Below are 17,594 nucleotides of genomic sequence, written 5' to 3' on the forward strand. Positions count from 1 at the left end.
ACCCGCGGGGCGGGGTTTGGGGGCGGGGCTTGGCTTTGCGCACGCGCCTTTCACCACGTACGCCGGGGGGACGCGACGCGCGCAGCTTGATGACGACATTTCGGCGCCTAGTCGCCGAATGGCGGCTTCCTTCCCTGAAGTGGGCGACGCTGCGGGTTCCTCAGGTGAGTGGTGGGAGTGGCGCGCGGCGGGACCAGCGTCCCGGCGGCCGCCCCAAACCTCCGCGGAAGTCGGCTCCGTTCCCAAACGAGCCCCGGGCATCGGACCGGGGCGTCGAGCGCCGCGCCCTCACGCGCGCCTCACGAGCCTCGCCCAGGCGGGCGCCCGGTTAACGTTCCTGCGCGCGGTGGGGGACCGACAGCCTGGGGCTCCCCGGCGAGCGCTGTGGGGGGCGAGGGGTGGGTCTCGGCCTGACGCCCGCCCCCGCCCCCGCCCCCGCCTCGGGTGTGCTGGCCGTGCGGAGCCTCGGCTTCCGAGGGTCGCCGGGTAGTGGCGAGCCGCAGACGGCAGGGCGTCTTGCTCGCTGCGCGGCCGGAGGAAGGCCCCGACGAGATGGGCGCCGCCAGGGCTGCGGCTCCAGAAGGGACCCCGAAGCCGGGTCGGAAGGCGCTCCTGACGGCAGCGAGTGCGGAGGTGGCGGGCTGAAGCGGAGGCTGGGTGCCCAGAGCAGGCGGCGCGGCGGGAGAATCGGGACTCTGCCCTCTCCCCGAAATTCCCCGGTTGGGCGCCTCGGGCTCACTCAGCCGCGCCCTCTTCCAACTTTCTCCGAGGAAGAAGCAGCTTTCACCTCGTCATCTCGGGAGCTCTGCCCTCGACCCGCAGTGCAGGGTTTTATGCCGCTTTGATCTTTTCTGAGTAGTGCACGGTGTTCTCTGGAGCGCTTGGTTCAGGACTGGAGCGTTTTAAGTCATTCTTAAAACTGAAGCCGATATTTAGTTTAATTAGGAGTTGAGCAGACTCAGTGTTGCTGGACCGAAATTTGACCACTCACAGCTCGATGGCGGACACTCCAAAGGCAAATGTCAGGAGAAAAGAAAGGTTGTTTTAATCAGAAATGGAGAAGCCAGACTCGTGTCCCAGAGCCGGGTCTGAAGATTATGCTCCGCAGCGACAGTTTTTAAAGGGATAAGGGGAAGAGTCTCAGAATCGTTGCGGCAGGACGTCAGGCTCTGCGTCACTTTCCATCTGTTGCAGGCTGGCGGTCTCCTGGTTGTGTTTCAGCTGTTGTCTTGCCTGCTCATCTGCAGGATTGCCAGAGGGAACCTGGGGGCAGAGAGCTGGTCATTCTTTTTCATTCCTGCTCTTTTTTAATCTAGGAAAAGAATCAACAAGTTAGGCAGGGTTTTGTGGGCATTCAGTAGACCCTGAGTCAGGAGTTAGGTTGCATGCCATCAGGTCACCTCACTTCTACAAGGTCTGAGCAGGACAGAAATGGGCAGACAGGAAAGGGCAAAGGGCCTGCTTACAGATCCCCCGGCCAGTGCTCCATTTCTTTGGGGCTGGCGGCAGAAGCCTGTCTTCCGAAACCACTTCCTGTGGCCCTAGGGCACCGTGTTCCTCGGGTGCAAGATGCAGGCGTGAGTCTGTAGCATCTCCTTGCTGACAGTTTTAGCCTGTTTACATATACAGGCAGAGCAAGCTACAGTTATTTTGATGCCCACAGAGACGTAGGTTATAATGAACAGCAGCATCCGTCCCGGAGAAGGCAACGGCACCCCACTGCAGTACTCTTGCCTGGAAAATCCCATGGACGGAGGAGCCTGGTGGGCTGCAGTCCATGGGGTGGCTAAGAGTCAGGCATGACTGAGCAACTTCACTCTCTGTTTTCACTCTCATGCATTGGAGAAGGAAATGGCAACCCGCTCCAGTGTTCTTGCCTGGAGAATCCCAGGGACGGGGAGCCTGGTTGGCTGCCGTCTATGGGGTCACACGGAGTCGGGCATGACTGAAGCGACTTAGCAGCAGCAGCGTCCGTCCCGTTGTCTTGAGGCCGGTTCTCAGAACTGCTGGCTGTGGATGGAGCGCCTCATGTCATGACTGCAGTGCGGTCACTGTGCAGCTGGCTCTTCCCTTCTGCTGGCAGTTGTAGCGTCTGTGAACAACTCAGGAGTGTGCACCAGACTTTCCTAACCAGCAGCTGCTTGTGCCGGCTCTTCTGTGATGCGGGGGGCCAGGCAGACTTCAGCTTCCTGCAGACGGGGCTGGGGGCGGGAGTCCAGCCCCCTTGGTCTCGGGGCAGTGTTCGTGATGCCCAGTGGCAGAGATGCCCTCCCGGCCCCTCCACCCACGTGGCCTGCCTGCCAGGCGCCCCTGCAGCGTTGTTGCGTGGCCGTGGGCAGAGCTGTGCCAGGAGGGCCGTCAAGGGGCGCGGAGGCTGTGACTCTGCTCGGTCTGCGTGTTTTCGGGTTCTGCCCCACAGGCACAGGGAGTGGGAGTCCGGAGAGCTGCCCCTGATTTTCTAGTGGCCGTTCAGAGGCTCTGCTGGCAGAGCGTGCTCGTCCCATCCCCGCTCCCTTCTCAGAGGGCGCAGGGAGGACAGAGCCTTTGTCTAGAGAGCAGTGAGGAGGCGTGTCCTGGCTGTGCCTCCATTTCCCTCAGCACTGACCTCGTCCCACAGGTCATCGTGAGGATGCGCCTTCTATTCTTGCTTAGTAGGCTTTGCAGCTTAAAACTGTATCCGTTGGCACCTCATGGTTGTATCTGAGGACACAGGGCCCGGCTGGCTGAGCGGAGGGCGTCTCAAGGCTGACCTCAAGGTGCTGGCTGGCTCTGCTCTCCTCTGCAGGTGCAGGAAGAACCTGCTTCCAGGGTTACGCAGGTTGCCGGCGGATCCGTCTTTTTGCAGGGTGGAACCAAGGTCCCCATTTCCTTGCTGCCTGTTAGCCAGGACTACTCTGAATCTTATGGTTCTCACGCTTGAGACTTTAACCTGTCTGTAAAACCCCTTTCAAAGAGCATTTGAACAACCGGAGACGGGATTCTGGCAGGGCTGGCCTTAGAATCCTGCCTGCCTGGCCCTGAGGAGTAAATGAGGAACGGATGCTGAGCCGCCAGAACCAGGCCTGGCACGTGGCCGGTGCCCTGCTTTACCACAGGCTCACCCCCACGGTCCTGGCTCTGGAGCTGGTCACTGTGGCCTGCACGTGCGCAGCACTTTGCAGAACATGGGCCTTGCTTGAGCTTTGTGAAGTGCTGCGATAACCTTGTTGTTGAGGTTCCATCTCTGTCCCTGCAGTGGTCCCCTACGACGGCCGCTCCGGACCCTGCAAGGCAGGCTGCCATGGCGTTCCCCCACCTGCAGCAGCCCAGCTTCCTGCTCGTAAGTGTCTGCTGCCCGCCGAGGGCCCACAGGACCGGAGTTCTGTAGCAGAGGGACTGGAGAACTCAGCAGCGCCTGCTTTCGAGGCGACGTGCTGGAGAACAGTGGACTCCGTTAGGTCCCTCAGGCACGAGCCTGCCCCCTTCTGGCGGGCGCTGGTTTATGCAGCCGCTGAGCCCCAGTTTTCTCATTTACAAGAGGGGTCGTAGAAACATCTGTCCCTGGTTTCCCCGGCTGGGGGGGACAAGGGCGAAGAATGGACACCTGCATCGTCACGTCTCGTAAATCTTTGCATGAAGGCGAGGGGTTCTGATGACCTTGCTGTTGGTGACAATCGGAAGGCCCCTGCTCTGCTGGGGTGCCAGGCCTGCGCTTTCCTATGGGTGTTGATCTGGGAGCAGGGTCTTCCTGGTGTCCCCCGAAAGGCAGCAGATCCAGCTCCAGCCTTCGCAGCGGGGTCTCGCCTCTGACCGAGACGCTGTGGACCCCACCCTTGTGTGGAGACGGCCGGGGCCTTGCGTTCCCTGGGTGAAGCCTGGCCTTTCCTGCTGACCTTCATCCACGCGCACAGGGCCTTCTCTTTTCTGGTCGGGATGACGGGAGCCTTTCGTGTGTGACTCCTGCCTGTCGCTTGGACTTCCGGTCTGACTCCAGCAGGGTGCTCACCGCGCTCTGGTCGGCTCTGTCTCCTAGGCCAGCCTGAAAGCCGACTCTATGAACAAGCCCTTTGCACAGCGCTGCCAAGACTTGGTTAAAGTCATCGAGGACTTCCCAGCAAAGGTAAGGCTCCGCTGTCTGTTTCTTATGGGGCTGTGTCTCACGTGCTCCCGGAGGAGGGTCTGCAAGCCCCCCTCCCACCTCAGCGTTTCCTGCAGAGGCCTGACCCCGGGTGCAATTCACATCTGTGATGTGTAAGCACGAGAGCACGTAGATTGGGGTTTCTCAGCTGCGGGCCCACAGGGGCCGTTGGCAGTGTCTGGAGGCGGTTATGGTTGTCACATGGGCGGCTCTACTAGCGTGGGGCAGATGGAGGCCGGGCGTCCCTCCCCGCGCCTGCCCGAGCTGCGTCCAGCACAGAGGTCCGCCGTGCCGGGTAGAGCCAGACACGCAGCAGCCACATCACCACGGCTGCCCCGGACCGGGGAGCGGGCCCCGGGTGCAGGCCCGGCGGGGAGGCGGGCGGGGCCGCCTGGAGGGTCCGCTCTGAGCGTCCGCCGCTGCAGGAGCTGCACAGTGTCTTCCCGTGGCTGGTCGAGAGCATCTTCGGCAGCCTGGACGGCGTCCTGCCCGGGTGGAACCTGCGCTGCCTGCAGGGCCGCGTCAGCCCCGTGGAGCACAGCATGGCCATGGAGTTCCTGGACCCTGGGTAGGTCGTCTCGCCCTCGCGGGGTCGGACGTTCTCTGGGAGTCCCGTCTGGTTTGCCGTTCACTTTCCTATTTCTGTCATTTGTGTTCAGAGGCCCGATGATGAAACTGGTGTATAAGCTTCAGGCTGAAGACTATAAGTTTGATTTTCCTGTCTCCTACCTGCCTGTAAGTAAGCCATGGCGGTGAAGGTGGGCTCGTGGCCATGGTGTTGGCAGGGGACGGGCCCAAAGGGTTGGGACAGTGGCCGGAGCATCCTGGTGTCTGACCCAGGAGGCATCACACATTGGAACCTCAGCAGTTACGTTTTTCCCCGAGGTGATCTGAACCCTGCGGTGGCAAGGCCCAGTGGCCTCCAGCTGAGTGCCAGGGCACGTGCCTAGAGGCTTTGTTTTACTGAGTCTGCAGTTCTGTGGGGCGAGTTAAAGGCAGGCCTGCTCACGGGGCTCAGAAGCACAACAGATGGGATCCATCGCGTGCCTGGCTGGGCCGAGATGTGCCCTGCTGCGGCGGGCCTGGTGGGGACATGGGGAGAGCGCGCGACGGGCAGGGGACAGCAAGGTTCCCCGGCGGGGTCAGGGCTGGGCTCCGCCGCAGCCTCCCCGGGCCGCCCCTGTCTGCAGGGGCCTGTGAAGGCGTCCATCCAGGAGCGCGTGCTTCCCGACAGCCCCCTGTACCACAACAAGTTGCAGCTGCCCCCCACCGGGGGCCTCGGCCTGTACCTGGCGCTCAGTATCCTTTGTTGGCCGTGGGAGGCGGGGGTGGGGGAGCCGGCACCAGGCGGGGAGGGGCCGCCCTGCCGTTTGCCCCCTGACGTGGCCCGCAGATCCCTTCGAGTACTACATGTTCTTCTTTGCTTTGAGCCTGATTGCTCAGAAGGTAAGGAGGGCTGAAGCCCCCTGGGGGCGGGGCGGGGGTGCCCAGGGCTCCTGTCCAGGCAGGCTGGGCCGGCCGTCTCCCGTGCCCCCTGAGCCCACAGCCTTCGCCCTTCAGCCCGCCCTCCCCGAGCGAGGGTGATGGGCGGGGGCGGGCGGGTGCCCCGAGTGCTGGCCCGGGGGGTTTCCTGCAGGGGGTGCCTTCCGGGCAGGGGCAGCCCCTGGGGGCGGGGTCCGTGGCCACGCTCATGGGGCTCTGCTTGCAGCCACCCCCCGGAGCTCTCCACGTCCGCACCTCCGACTGCGCCTACTTCATCCTGGTGGATAGGTACCTGGCGTGGTTCCTGCCCACGGAAGGCAGCGTGCTGCCCCCGCTCTCCTCCAGCCCAGGGGGGCCCAGCCCCTCACCGGCTCCCAGGTGAGGCTCCCGGCCAGTGCCCGCGATGCCCGTGGGCACCTTCCTCCTAGCGGAGCATTGCCCTCGGGATGGTGGTGCTGCCCTGTGTGTAGGGCGCTCAGCCTTGTCCGCGTTCTCGCAGCCTAAGGCTCCACGGCCCGGCCGCCCTGGCCCGGGCTTCCCTGAAGCGGCAGGTTCTTTGGCCTCAGTAATGGGCCCGGGCCGTGTTCCGCCTGTGGCCGCCCTCTCTCCATGGGGCACCCGAGTCCAGGCCAGGCGGAGACCAGCTGGTGAGGGACTCGGACCTAGGGGCAGCCAACGGTCCTGGCCGTGGAGGACGGGGCGGGGTGGTGCTGGGCTGCGGCCTCTGCTGAGCTGGATGCTGGGGCAGAGACGCCGGTGCGGGGCCCGCGGTCCCCCACCCTGGGCCTCGGGCTGCAGGCTCTCTCCTGCGGAGTCCTCCCACCACCCCCATCTGCTGGCACGTGTTGGGTCACCCCGCACTTGAGCGGCAGGGGCCCTGAGGACGGGACAGGATGAGTAGGGGGCGTGGAGCAGGGCTTGGGGGGACATTCACAGCCCCAGACAGGCTTCAGCTGCCAGGTGGACTTCTGGGCCGGATTTGGCTTGCTCCTTCTAAGATATAATTTCAGGCTTTACAAGTTGTTATGTGTAACGGAACTTTCATAGGCCCTTCACCCACCTGATTACCAAGTTGTTTTATCCTGCGAATCTGTGTGTGTTTTCCTGAGCTGTTTGAACAAGTTACAAGACACGTGGCTGTCACGCCATAACTCTTGAGTGTTTTCCGAAAGCCGTGGTCTCCTCGGCCTTCCTGCAGAGCAGGGCCCGCCAGCCCGGCCCCACAGCCCCCTCGGGCTTCACCAGCCCCCTGCCTCCGTTCGCGGCTGTCTCCCCGTCGTCCGGAGGGTCCCAACCCTGATGGCGGGGTGTGCGCCGCACCCTTGCCCTGGTTCCTCAGGTGTCCCGCGTGGTCAGACGCTGGCCGGGCTGAGGGACGATGTGGCCCTCCTCCAGGGAAGGGGAATAAGTGCCTGGGTCTCAGGTAATGGACCTGGGGGACCTAGTGGGCGGCGTCTGCGTCCCTTGCGGTCCTCGGCCGGGCCCGTTGTGGACGGGCAGTGCCAGCTGATGCTTCTCAGGTCTTCCCGCCTTGCTCCTCCGGGCGGCCCTGAAGGCAGCCTCCTCCCCTGTGTTCACTCAAGGCAGCTCGGCTGGGCCTGCCCCTGCACCCAACGCACTCTGTGTCTGCCCGCAGGACGCCGGCTGTGCCCTTCGCGTCCTACGGCTTGCACCACACCAGCCTCCTGAAGCGGCATGTCTCCCACCAGACGTCGGTGAACGCGGACCCCGCCTCCCACGAGATCTGGCGGTCGGAGACGCTGCTCCAGGTGAGCACGGCCGTCTGCGGGAGCCGGTCTGGTGCTGGGCGCTGCCCACCCCGCGGGCAGAGCCAAGAGGCTGCGCCTGGTGAGGGGGGTGTTACAGCCGGGAAGGCGTCTGCCCGCTGTTGTCTGTGTCCCTCGCAGTGTTGCCCCCGCCCCGTCCGTGGAGCTCTAGTCTCCTCTCCTGGTGACATGATGGCTCTCCAGCCTCCGTTTCCGTGGCCGGGCTCGCCCTCTCTGGCCACCAGCGTGTCTCGGGCACTGAGGCACAGGGCCTCCCCTTGGTCAGCAGGCCCATCCCTCCCTGCAGGGCCCCCGTGTGGGTGGCAGGCAGCCTCGCGCCTGTGCCCTGAGCCGGCCCCAGAGAGCCTGTTGGCTCTGCGGCTGGACTCCGGGGCTGCGGGTGTCACCACAGCTGGCTTGTTCAGAACCTGGAGTGTGGCCACAATGGGCTTCTGGGGTTTTTTGGAACCGTGGTAAAATACGCGTAACGTGGAACGTAAGTCTGAAACGTTTTAAGGCGATGGTCACGTAGCGTTAGGGTGTTTGCAGTGTCGTAACGAGTTTCCAGAACCTTCCATCCATGAGACCCAGCGTCTGTCATCAGACAGCAGTCCCTCTGCGCCCCGCCAGCCCTGCACCCACGTCCCACTTGGTCCCGTGACAGATCCCTCGCCGGTGCCTCTGTTGGGGCGTCCGCAGCGCCTCTGGCTCGCTGCCCTCACTTCCCTTAGCAGGGGCCGCAGGCTCGTCTGCGTGGTGGCTGAGAGCGCCCTTCCGTCTGAAGCCAAGTGCAGACCTGCTGCACGTGGCCGTGTGTCGTGTGTCTGTCCCTTTGATGGACACGTGGGCTGCCTTCGGTCTTGGCTGCTGGGACTGTCCTGCTGCGCCTCGCCCTCTGCGGGGCGTCTGAGGCCTGCCGTGCTGTTTTCCCTGGTGGCTGAGCCGTTTCTCCTCACCCCCGGCGGGGCGCACGGGCTCCAGTTGCTCTGCGTCCTCGGGACGCTCGTGTGCTCTGGTTCTTGACTGCGGTGTCCTAGTCGCGGTGACCGGCCTGTTTGCCTTTCTCGCCCTCGTTGGCCACGTGTGTGTCTTGGAGGAGTGTCTGCTCGAGTCCTTCGCTGGGTTTGGAGTTGACGCTTTTCTTGTTACTGGCTTCCCAGTGGTCTCTGTATGAGCTGCGTGTTAAGCATCGTCGGGGACACGGTTGGCCAGCCTTTTCCCCGTTCTGTGAGTTGCTGTTTTACCCTACGCGTCATATCTTTTGACGCACAAAAGATAGTTTTTTAAACTAACGCTTACTGAAGTTACCCTCGCTTGGCCATGCCGGGCCCCCATTGCTGGCCGCAGGGCCACTGTCTGGCTGTGGCTTCTCTCGCGGGGGAGCCAGCTTTCCGCGCACGGGCTCAGCACGTGTGGCTCAGGTGCCCCGCGGTACGTGGGGTCCTCCCCAACCACGGATTGAGCCTGTGTTCCTCGCGTTGGCAGGCGGATTCTTAACCGCGGGTCCCCAAGGAAGTCCCAGAAAAGCTTTGAATTGTAGCGCGGTCCGGTTTCCCCTCTGCTGCCTGAGCTGTTGGAGCCACATGTAGGAGGTCATCGTCACGTCCAGCGTTGAGAGACGCTGAGTTGTGCGGTTCTGCTTCCTGTTGCAGGCCTTTGATCTCCTCTGAGTCGTTTCTCGTTTACGGTGTTGAGTGAGGGTCTGACTGCGTCCTGCAGCGGGTCCCGCTTTCCCAGCAGCCTTGGTGGAAAGCTTGTTGGTTCCCCCGCCGGGGACCTGGTGACCCGCGCATGCTCTTGCAGGTGTTTGTGGAGATGTGGCTGCACCATTACTCTCTGGAGATGTACCAGAAGATGCAGTCCCCTCATGCCAAGGTACGTGCTGCCCCCGCTGCTTGTGCTGCGCTCCAGCCTCAGAGCGGGCTGTGGGCTCGCCTCCCCAGGCGCTGGGTGGCGGGCGGCTTGTGCGGTGTGCCGGGCTTGCACCCTGCCCTCCCCGGGCGGCCCCCTCCCTTGCTGGGCCGCCTGTGTGTGCGGAGGCCTGCAGCCCCCGGGCGGGGCCGGCGCGGGCTCTGCTGCGGCAGGCGGGCTGCAGGGCGCTCCACCATAGGCCCTGCCCTTGCTGCAGGCGCGGTCCTCCAGGCTGCTTCGGGGCCCCCAGCCCCGCGGCCTCTGCCATCCTGGGGGTTTGCTCTACAGGGCGCCCCAGGGGCGAGAGGGCCGAGCGGGGTGGGCTCCACCCTGGGCCTCCCATCCAGCGCCCGCCCCGCCCGCTTCTGCCCGATGCTGCGCGCCTGGCCCAGGAGCCCGGGAGCCTGCCCACGCCAGTCTTCAGCTGCGGCTCTGGGCTGCCAGTCACCTGGGGGCCTAGCCCTTCTCCCGGGGACTGGGCTGGGGCAGTGGGAAGGCCTGGCCAGTTGCCCAGAAACCTTCTGCTCTCTGCCATCTGTTGGGGCAGGAAAATAACACGTGGGGAGGCAGGTTGTGTGGAAAGCCGGCTGCAGGGGCCCCAGGGTTGCTGTTCTAGAGCTTCTGCGGCTGTGGGCCCATGGGGTCCCCAGGCCTCCTGGCTCCTTGCTGAGAGCATGGCTGGCTTGTCTCCCGGTGTCGGGCATGTCCCCTGGGTGAAGCATGGCGCCCGAGGCGGGGCCCCTGCAGGCAGGCTGTGTGCGGGGCGGCTCTGGCTGCCGCGGGGGGGTAGGCAGGAGTCCGGGGCAGGGGGGCAGACAGTGGGCCAGCCTCGCTGCCCCTCCCTTGGACCCAGGCCTCTGGGTGGGTGTGGCCTCGGCCGCGGGCCTGATGGGAGGCTGTGTCCGTGGGCCTGGCGGGTCGGGGCTGGTCTCCAGGTGGGAGTCCAGGACGGGCCTGGGGGGCGGTGTGCCGCCTGGAGCCCCCCTGGGAACCAGCCCGTGTGGACAGCTTCCAGGTTGGGGCTCCCATTGGTGTCACGACACCTGGGAATTGACTGGGAATTGATCCCATTACGTGCTGATGGACCTCCCTTCGGAACAGCCCAGGAAGTCCAGTGAATTGTTGATTCTTCTCTTCTGGGCGGAGAGGCCTCGGTCTAGAACCGGCTTCTCACGTTTACGTTTTGGGCGTGGGCCTGTGGGCCCCGGTGACAGCGGCGTGTCCGGGGAGGGGCCCGGGCTCCCTGGGCCACAGACGCATGAGCTGCGCGGCGCGGGGGCAGGTGGACCACGGAGCCCCAGGGACCCTCGGGCTCCTCTGCCGCCGCCGGGCGAGCAGTGCCTGGTGCCTGGCCCGAGGCCACGGGGCCTGCTGCGGGCGAGGGCTCTCCCTGCCGGGTGCTCTTGCTGTTGATTGTCGCGGCTGCGGGGCTCCTTCTCACTGTCTCTCTCTCTCCCTCCCCGCCCGCCGGCTTCTCCGCGCCCAGCTGGAGGTCCTGCACTACCGGCTCAGCGTCTGCCGCGCCCTCCACAGCCCCGCCCACCCCAGCCTCCAGGCCCTCCACGCCCACCAAGTACTGGCCGCGCGCGTCCTGTCCCCCACCCCCCGCGGCGACGCAGAGGCCCCTTCCGAGCAGAGCCAGGCCCTCCCGTTGGGGTTCGGGGTGCAGCCAGGTGGCTGGGCTGGGGTCACCGGCGCTGCCTGGCCAAGCTCCAGGCCAGCCCAGGCGTCCAGCCCTCAAGGGTCATGGTGCTGCGTGCTCGGCCCCGATTTGTGGGGGAGAGCCGTGAGGCCTTAGGAGCACAGGCCTGGCACCGGGGCCGACCGAGGACAGGAGGCCTCAGGGCTCGTGGGTGGCGACTTTGTGGAGTCTGCAGTCTGCTCAGGCAGGAGTGCCAGGGACTGAGTGCAGGCAGTAGGATGGGGGTGGGGCTGGTGGGCTCCCGAGGTTCGCTGCTCCCCAGCGGGACCTCCAGGGAGTGTGGGCCTCGCTCACGGTCAGCGTTCTGTCCATGTTGCCCTCAGTGGGGCCTTGCAGCCCTGAAGTTGAATTTGAGCACGGATGAGATGTCACTCTCCGTTCCTGCCTGGCTCCTGCACAGAGGAGGGAGAGAGGGTTCCAGAAGGGCCGCCGTGGGCGGGGGAGGGCCTTCCCGGGCAGCAGTGGGGTCATCCGCAGCGGGGGGCCAGCCCGTGGGTGTCTTGAAGACAGAGGGCATAGGCAACAGCCACAAGCTCCTGCGGGCACCGCCTCAGGCCAGGAGGCGCTGAAGAAGGCCGTGTGCCTGGCAGAGCAGCAGGGAGGTGGCCCGCAGGCTGCGGTGCGGGTGCCGGCCGAGGGCAGGAGCGGGCCCAGAAATGCTGGGGGTCGAGATGCGTGGGGGGCAGCCCGGGGGCTCCTGGAGCAGGCTCGGCACGGAGGGGCCCTGTGCTTTTCCTTCCCATTACGGCATGCCCTTCTGTCTGGCATGTTGCAGGTCCAGCACATAGAGACCCAAAGGTAGACGAGGCAGAAGGGATACCGCCCTGGGGGTCGCTGGGGCCTGCGCGGCTGTTGCCATGCCGTGGCGGCCTGTGGGACCAGGCCGTGGGCCTGGGTCTTCTGGGCCCCTCTCGGCGCTGCTCACCGCGGGCAAGCCCGTGGCTGGGGGTGGGCGGGGGAGCAGCCGCTTGGTCTCAGACCCGCCCGCACTTGTGGGCCTGCAGCCCAGTCACAGGCTGCGCTGGGTATCCAAGTGCAGGAGCCACCTGGGCGTCGGCGGCACACCTGCAGGGCGTTGGCTGACGCCCCCGCCCGGCCCCCAGGAGTCCTTCATGCCCACGGAGGAGCACGTGCTGGTCGTACGGCTGCTGCTGAAGCACCTGCACGCGTTCGCCAACAGCCTGCGGCCTGAGCAGGCCTCTCCCTCTGCCCACTCCCACGCTGCCAGCCCCCTAGAGGAGTTCAAGAGGTGGGTATGGGCAGGGACGGTCCCCTGACCCCTCCTGGCAAGGAGGTGGGGGCAGCAGGGAGACCCGTCTCGCTCCCCCGCCCCATGGCAGGAGAGCCCAGCCTCAGCTCTGCGCCCCCACCCCCTACGCCGGCAGGGGGCTGGCAGAGCGGCACCGTGCGGGTCCCCTGTGCTGTGCCCCTGGGGTGTTCTCTGAGGAAGGGGCTGCACACAGGAGGCTGTGGCCTGGGCTCTGTGGTGACACCCCTGTCCCCCGCAGGGCCGCCGTCCCGAGGTTCGTCCAGCAGAAGCTGTACCTGTTCCTGCAGCACTGCTTTGACCACTGGCCCCTGGACGCGTCCTTCAGAGCTGTGAGTGCTGCCCTACCGCCTGCGTCCCGTGTGTGGAGACGGAGGGGGTCGTTCTGCCAGCCCTGACCTGAACCCAGCTGCCCATGTGGGTGGGCTCCCAGCCTCATCTCTGGGGGGAGGGCCCGCCAGGTGGTCTGTTCTGAGGGGCCAGGGGTCCTGGGAGTGCAGGGCCCCTTTCCTGCCCTCCCCCAGCGCCAGCCCCTCCGCCTCACCAGGTGCTGGAGATGTGGCTGAGCTACCTGCAGCCCTGGAGGTACGCGCCCGAGAGGCAGGCCCCGGGCAGCGACTGCCAGGCTCGCAGCGCGTCGGAGAGATGGTGAGTCCACCCCGGGCGCTGCGGGGGCCTCCCGTCCCCGCCCCCCCGTCGACCCCTGCCACGTGCACTCAGGCAGAGCCCCTCAGCCCTGCCCCGGGCCGCCCTGCCCAGGGAGGGGCCTCTTCCGTGAGGACCCCACCCTCAGCCCTCTGCACTGCCCCCTGCCGTCACCCGCTCGAGGTGCTGGAGACAGAGCCTGGAGGAGCCCTGACTCACCCCACCACAGGGCTCCCTTCGTGCAGGAGAACCTGCTCATCTACACCAAGCTCTTCCTGGGCTTCCTGAACCGCGCGCTGCGCACAGACCTCGTCAGCCCCAAGAACGCGCTCATGGTGTTCCGCGTGGCCAAGGTCTTCGCTCAGCCCAACCTGGCCGAGATGATCCAGCGGGGTGAGGCCCCACGCAGAGGGCACCCACTGCTGGCGGCCCTGGGGCTCCTGGGGGGACCGTCTGCTCCTGGAGCCACAGCCAGGCTGGCGTCCTGCCTTCCAGGCGAGCAGCTGTTCTTGGAGCCCGAGCTCGGCGTCCCTCAGCGGCAGCACCGGCTCTTCACGGCGCCCTCCTTCACCGGCAGCTTCCTGTCGTCGTGGCCGCCGGCCGTCACCGACGCCTCCTTCAAGGTGAAGAGCCACGTGTACAGCCTGGAGGGCCAGGACTGCAAGTACACGCCCATGTTCGGGCCCGAGGTCCGGGCGCTGGTGAGTGGTCCGCGGTCACGCCCCTCCGCGTCTGGCTGGGGGAGCCTAGTTTTTGCTGATGACAGACTCAGCATCTGTTGGAAGGTGCGCTTTAGCCGCAAACACTCACCGTGTGGGCGCCAGCAGGCGGCCGAGCCCACTGATCCCCGCCTGCCCGCCTGCAGGTCCTGCGTCTGGCGCAGCTCATCACGCAGGCCAAGCAGACGGCCAAGTCCCTCTCAGACCAGTGCGGGGAGAGCGCTGCCGGCCGCCCCTTCCTGTCCTGGCTGGGCTTCTACCCCGCGGACACCAATGGCTCCTACGCGGGCAACGACCTGGACGAGATGGGGCAGGACAGCGTCCGCAAGACAGACGAGTACCTGGAGAAGGCGCTGGAGTACCTGTGCCAGGCGTTCCGGGTACGCGCCGGCCGCCCCCCGCCCCGCCCAGCCCCGCCCTAGGGGCGATGACGAGTCGGGGTCGGGGGTGGCTCCCCGGGCAGCGAACGAGACCCTCTGTCCGTGAACGAGACCCTCTGTCCGTCCCGCCCCGCAGCTCAGCGAGGCCCAGCTCGCCCAGCTGACGCTCGCCCTGGGGACGACGCAGGATGAGAACGGGAAGAAGCAGCTCCCGGACTGCATCGTGGGCGACGACGGGCTCATCCTCACGCCCCTGGGCCGCTACCAGGTGCGCGGGCGGGGCGGGGCCTCTACCGGGTGTGGGCGGGGCGAGGGGCGGGGCCGGGCGCTCAGCACCCTCCGTTCCCAGATCATCAGCGGGCTGCGGCGCTTCGACATCGAGTACCAGGGCGACTGGGAGCTGCAGCCCATCCGGAGCTACGAGATCGCCAGCCTGGTCCGCGCGCTTTTCCAGCTGTCGTCCGCCATCAACCGCAGGGTGAGTGTGGCGAGGGCCTCCCGCCAGCCCCCAACCTCAGGGTGAGTGTGGGGAGGGCCCCGCCAGCCCGCCCCTCGCCCACTGAGCCTGTCGTCCGCTCCAGTTCGCAGGCCAGATGGCGGCGCTGTGCTCGCGGGCTGACTTCCTGGGCAGCTTTTGCCGCTACCATCTCTTGGAGCCCGGGCTGTCAGGCCGGCGCCTGCTGAGCCCCGTGGGGCGGGGCCCCGCTGCCAGCCGCGCGCGCGGCCCGCGGCTCAGCCTGCGCTTCCTGGGCAGCTACCGGACGCTGCTGTCGCTGGTGCTGGCCTTCTCGGTGGCCTCACTCTTCTGCGTGGGGCCTCTGCTCTGCGCCCTGCTCCTCGTGCTGGGCTACGTCCTCTACGCCGTGGCCATGACGCTGCTGACCGAGCGCGGCAAGCTGCACCAGCTCTGAGTGTGGCTGCAGGCTGCCCCATGCCCCATGCCCCATGCCCCACGCCCGTCACCTCCGTGCTTCTTCGGCTCGTTTTCCGCGGCCTGGCCGGCAGGATGAGAGCCTACTGGGCAGGGCCCGGGCCTCCCTGAGGGGAGGGTGGTGCGGTGGGCTCCCTGCCTCGGCCGGAGGCCCCGCAGGGAGGTGCCTTTCTCTCCACTGTGTGAAGCTCAGGAGTCGGGCCTCCCGGCAGGGCCCAGTCTGTGTCCTCGTGGCCCTGGAGGCGGGGCCAGTGAGACCCCAGAACAGGAGACCAGCCTCTGGCTCCCAAGGAGAATCAGGCCTTGAAAAAATTAGAAAGTGGTTCTCCTCTGGTTCATGATTTTAAAGCTAATTTTGCTGCCAAGTCCGGGCTGCACATCTGCATCTGAGGAGAGGCGTGCGGACGCCCCCAGGTCACGGGCGGCCTGCCTCGTGTGCAGGCTTTGTCCCTGCAGGCGGGCGGGCTGCCTGCCCTGGTCACAACCGGAGGCGGTCGGAAGCACCGTTGTGTCCTTGCTCAGAGCAGGTGCTTGGACAGTGTTTGGTAACGTTCAAACGTTCCAGCTGCACTGGGCTACGCGTTCACAGACCTTCGCGGCCTCCCACAGCCTTTGTCCTGCAGATGACGCACTTGCCAACTCAGATTTTTAAAAGCCTTTGGTTGTCTGTCTTTTTAAGTTTTCAAACTGTAAATGTTGGGCTTTGTGTTTTAATGTAAACTCAGAACAGCGGCCTTTTGGGCCTGTGACCAAAAACCAAACGTGTAACTGCCCTGGATCTGAATAAACCTGCTCTTGGTCGTGAGTCCCGTGGTGCCCTCAGTCAACTTCTGTGGACACAGGAAGTTCGAGTCTCCACAGGTCCCGGTGGACAGCAGCTGTGTGACCAGCCTCTGAGACGACGTCTGGGGTCCCACGTCCACCGCACCAGTTCCTGACGACACTCCGGCGAGGCTTCCTCTGATGGGTGTGGGCCCACCTGCCAGGGTGGGGACCCCCATCTCTCCGGGGCTGTGCTTACCCCCACACCCCCCTTTGCCCACACACCATTAACTGTGGAACAGCCACCCACTGTGGTACCCGCAGCTGGGCCAGAACCTGGGGGGTCTTCATGGAGCAGGATTCAGAAGTCAAAGCAGACACTGAGGCTGAAGGGCCGGATGCCACTGATGCTCAGGCCTGGAGGGTGGGGTGCAGAGGGCAGCCAGGGCCCACAGTGCTTGGCAGCTTCGCCCGGGGCCTGGCGGATGGGGTGTTGGAGACCCCGCCGTCACATGAACCCTGAGGTGGTGTGGGGGCTCTGGCTACAGAGTGGAAACAGGACAGGAAGGAGTGGAGCCCAGGAGACTGAGGTCCCGGGGGAGAAGCCGCCGTCCAGGCCGGGGAGGCGTGGGGAGGTGAGCAGGGGCCCCGGTTCTGAAGAGGCCGAGGTGGAAGCCGAGTGCCGGGGGGGTTTACAGTTGAGCCCCGACGCCGCCCGGCCCTGCTCCTGCTCAGCCACGGCCTCCCCATCAGGGGGGAGCGGCCGCAGGGCGCCTGGAGGCACAGCTTCCTGACAGGTGTCCTGAGACGTCTTCCAAGGCAGCCCGCCTGGGCAGGCTACAGCCCCAGACCCGGGGGCACTGGCCCTAAGAGGGGGAGCCCCACCCCTCCACTTCCCCTTCAAAGGCCACTCACTTAGGCTTCCCTGGCGGTGCAGTGCTGAAGAACCCGCCTGCCGCTTCGGGAGTCACGGGTTCCATCCCTCATCTGGGAAGATCCCACGCGCCTCAGAGCAGCTAAACCCGTGCACCAGGACTGCTAGGCCTGAGCTCCCTGGAGCCTGAGCTCCGCAGCACGAGAAGCCTGCTCCCAACTACCAGAGAAGAGCCCGTGACGCAGTGAAGACCAGCACAAAGAAATCCCTGAAGAGAACGCTAACTCTGTGGCCACGCTGCAGTGGGCCTGAGGCTCCGCCTCCCTTGCATGGCACCCTGTAAAAGCCTTACTCGCTGCCAACACCTGCCCAGGTGGCTTCCTGCCCGTGGGCACCGCACCTGGTGTTTGGGCTTAGCCTGTGGATCAGCTCAGCTCTGACGGCGCGGCCGCCACCAAACTCCCAGATCAACAACCTGAGTACATGTCCTACCTCCTGGCTCTGAGCTGCTCTGAGGACACACAGGTTCATGTAGAAACGAGTGGAGTGAGCCGGTGGGGGAGGCCACTCACAGGCGCCGCGGATCTAGCTGATGGGCCCCGGGTTTCGGAGCCGCAGCTGAGCTGCAGGAGGGGGCGGGGGACGGGCACAGCGAGGGGAGAGCCCTGAGGGGCTGCTGGCCTGGCTCCCGGGGGGGCAGGCTGGAGGTGGGGGTTCTGCACATTTCCTCAGCCCCACCCAGAGCCTCAGGTGCTTTACGCCAGCTGCCCACCCCAAGCCCCAACGCCCTGACTTCGACCTTGCGCCACCACCCAAGTGCTGCCCAAGTTGGCCACACCAGCCGCCTCTCAGTCCCCGGCCTCCCAGCCCCACAGCCAACGCTGGCCTCACTGTCCTTCCTGAACTGTTTCCCACAAGCCTTCCTGTCTGTTCCAAGCTTCCGTGTCCTACAGAATGTCCCCGGGAAGCTCAGTCCATGTGTCTGAAACCTCCGAGACAGCCACACTCAGGGCAGCCTGACCAGCGAGAGCCCCCTGC

At 65.6% G+C, this 17,594-nt stretch overlaps 1 protein-coding gene across 3 annotated transcripts; it reads left to right on the forward strand.

Moving 5' to 3' along the window:
- Nucleotides 1-55: 55 nt before the first annotated feature.
- SMPD4 (sphingomyelin phosphodiesterase 4) lies at nucleotides 56-15,725 on the forward strand. 3 transcript variants are annotated; one of them, NM_001205602.2, is made up of 20 exons: nucleotides 90-164; nucleotides 3,236-3,319; nucleotides 4,013-4,099; nucleotides 4,543-4,685; nucleotides 4,777-4,852; nucleotides 5,308-5,416; nucleotides 5,511-5,563; nucleotides 5,826-5,977; nucleotides 7,236-7,368; nucleotides 9,169-9,240; nucleotides 10,763-10,849; nucleotides 12,082-12,227; nucleotides 12,487-12,577; nucleotides 12,793-12,893; nucleotides 13,120-13,283; nucleotides 13,386-13,591; nucleotides 13,756-13,989; nucleotides 14,126-14,257; nucleotides 14,339-14,467; nucleotides 14,571-15,725. In NM_001205602.2, the coding sequence occupies exons 1-20, from the start codon at nucleotides 90-92 to the stop codon at nucleotides 14,898-14,900; spliced, it is 2,604 nt and encodes an 867-aa protein (NP_001192531.2). In that variant the 3' UTR covers nucleotides 14,901-15,725. The 3 variants fall into 3 exon arrangements, with proteins under 3 accessions (XP_024832869.1, NP_001192531.2, XP_059731899.1); XM_059875916.1 differs by having other exon boundaries at nucleotides 117-1,038; XM_024977101.2 differs by lacking the exon at nucleotides 10,763-10,849 and having other exon boundaries at nucleotides 56-164.
- The last annotated feature ends 1,869 nt before the right edge of the window (nucleotides 15,726-17,594 follow it).

This window comes from Bos taurus, chromosome 17 (assembly GCF_002263795.3).
Source record: "Bos taurus isolate L1 Dominette 01449 registration number 42190680 breed Hereford chromosome 17, ARS-UCD2.0, whole genome shotgun sequence".
NCBI lineage: Eukaryota > Metazoa > Chordata > Mammalia > Artiodactyla > Bovidae > Bos > Bos taurus.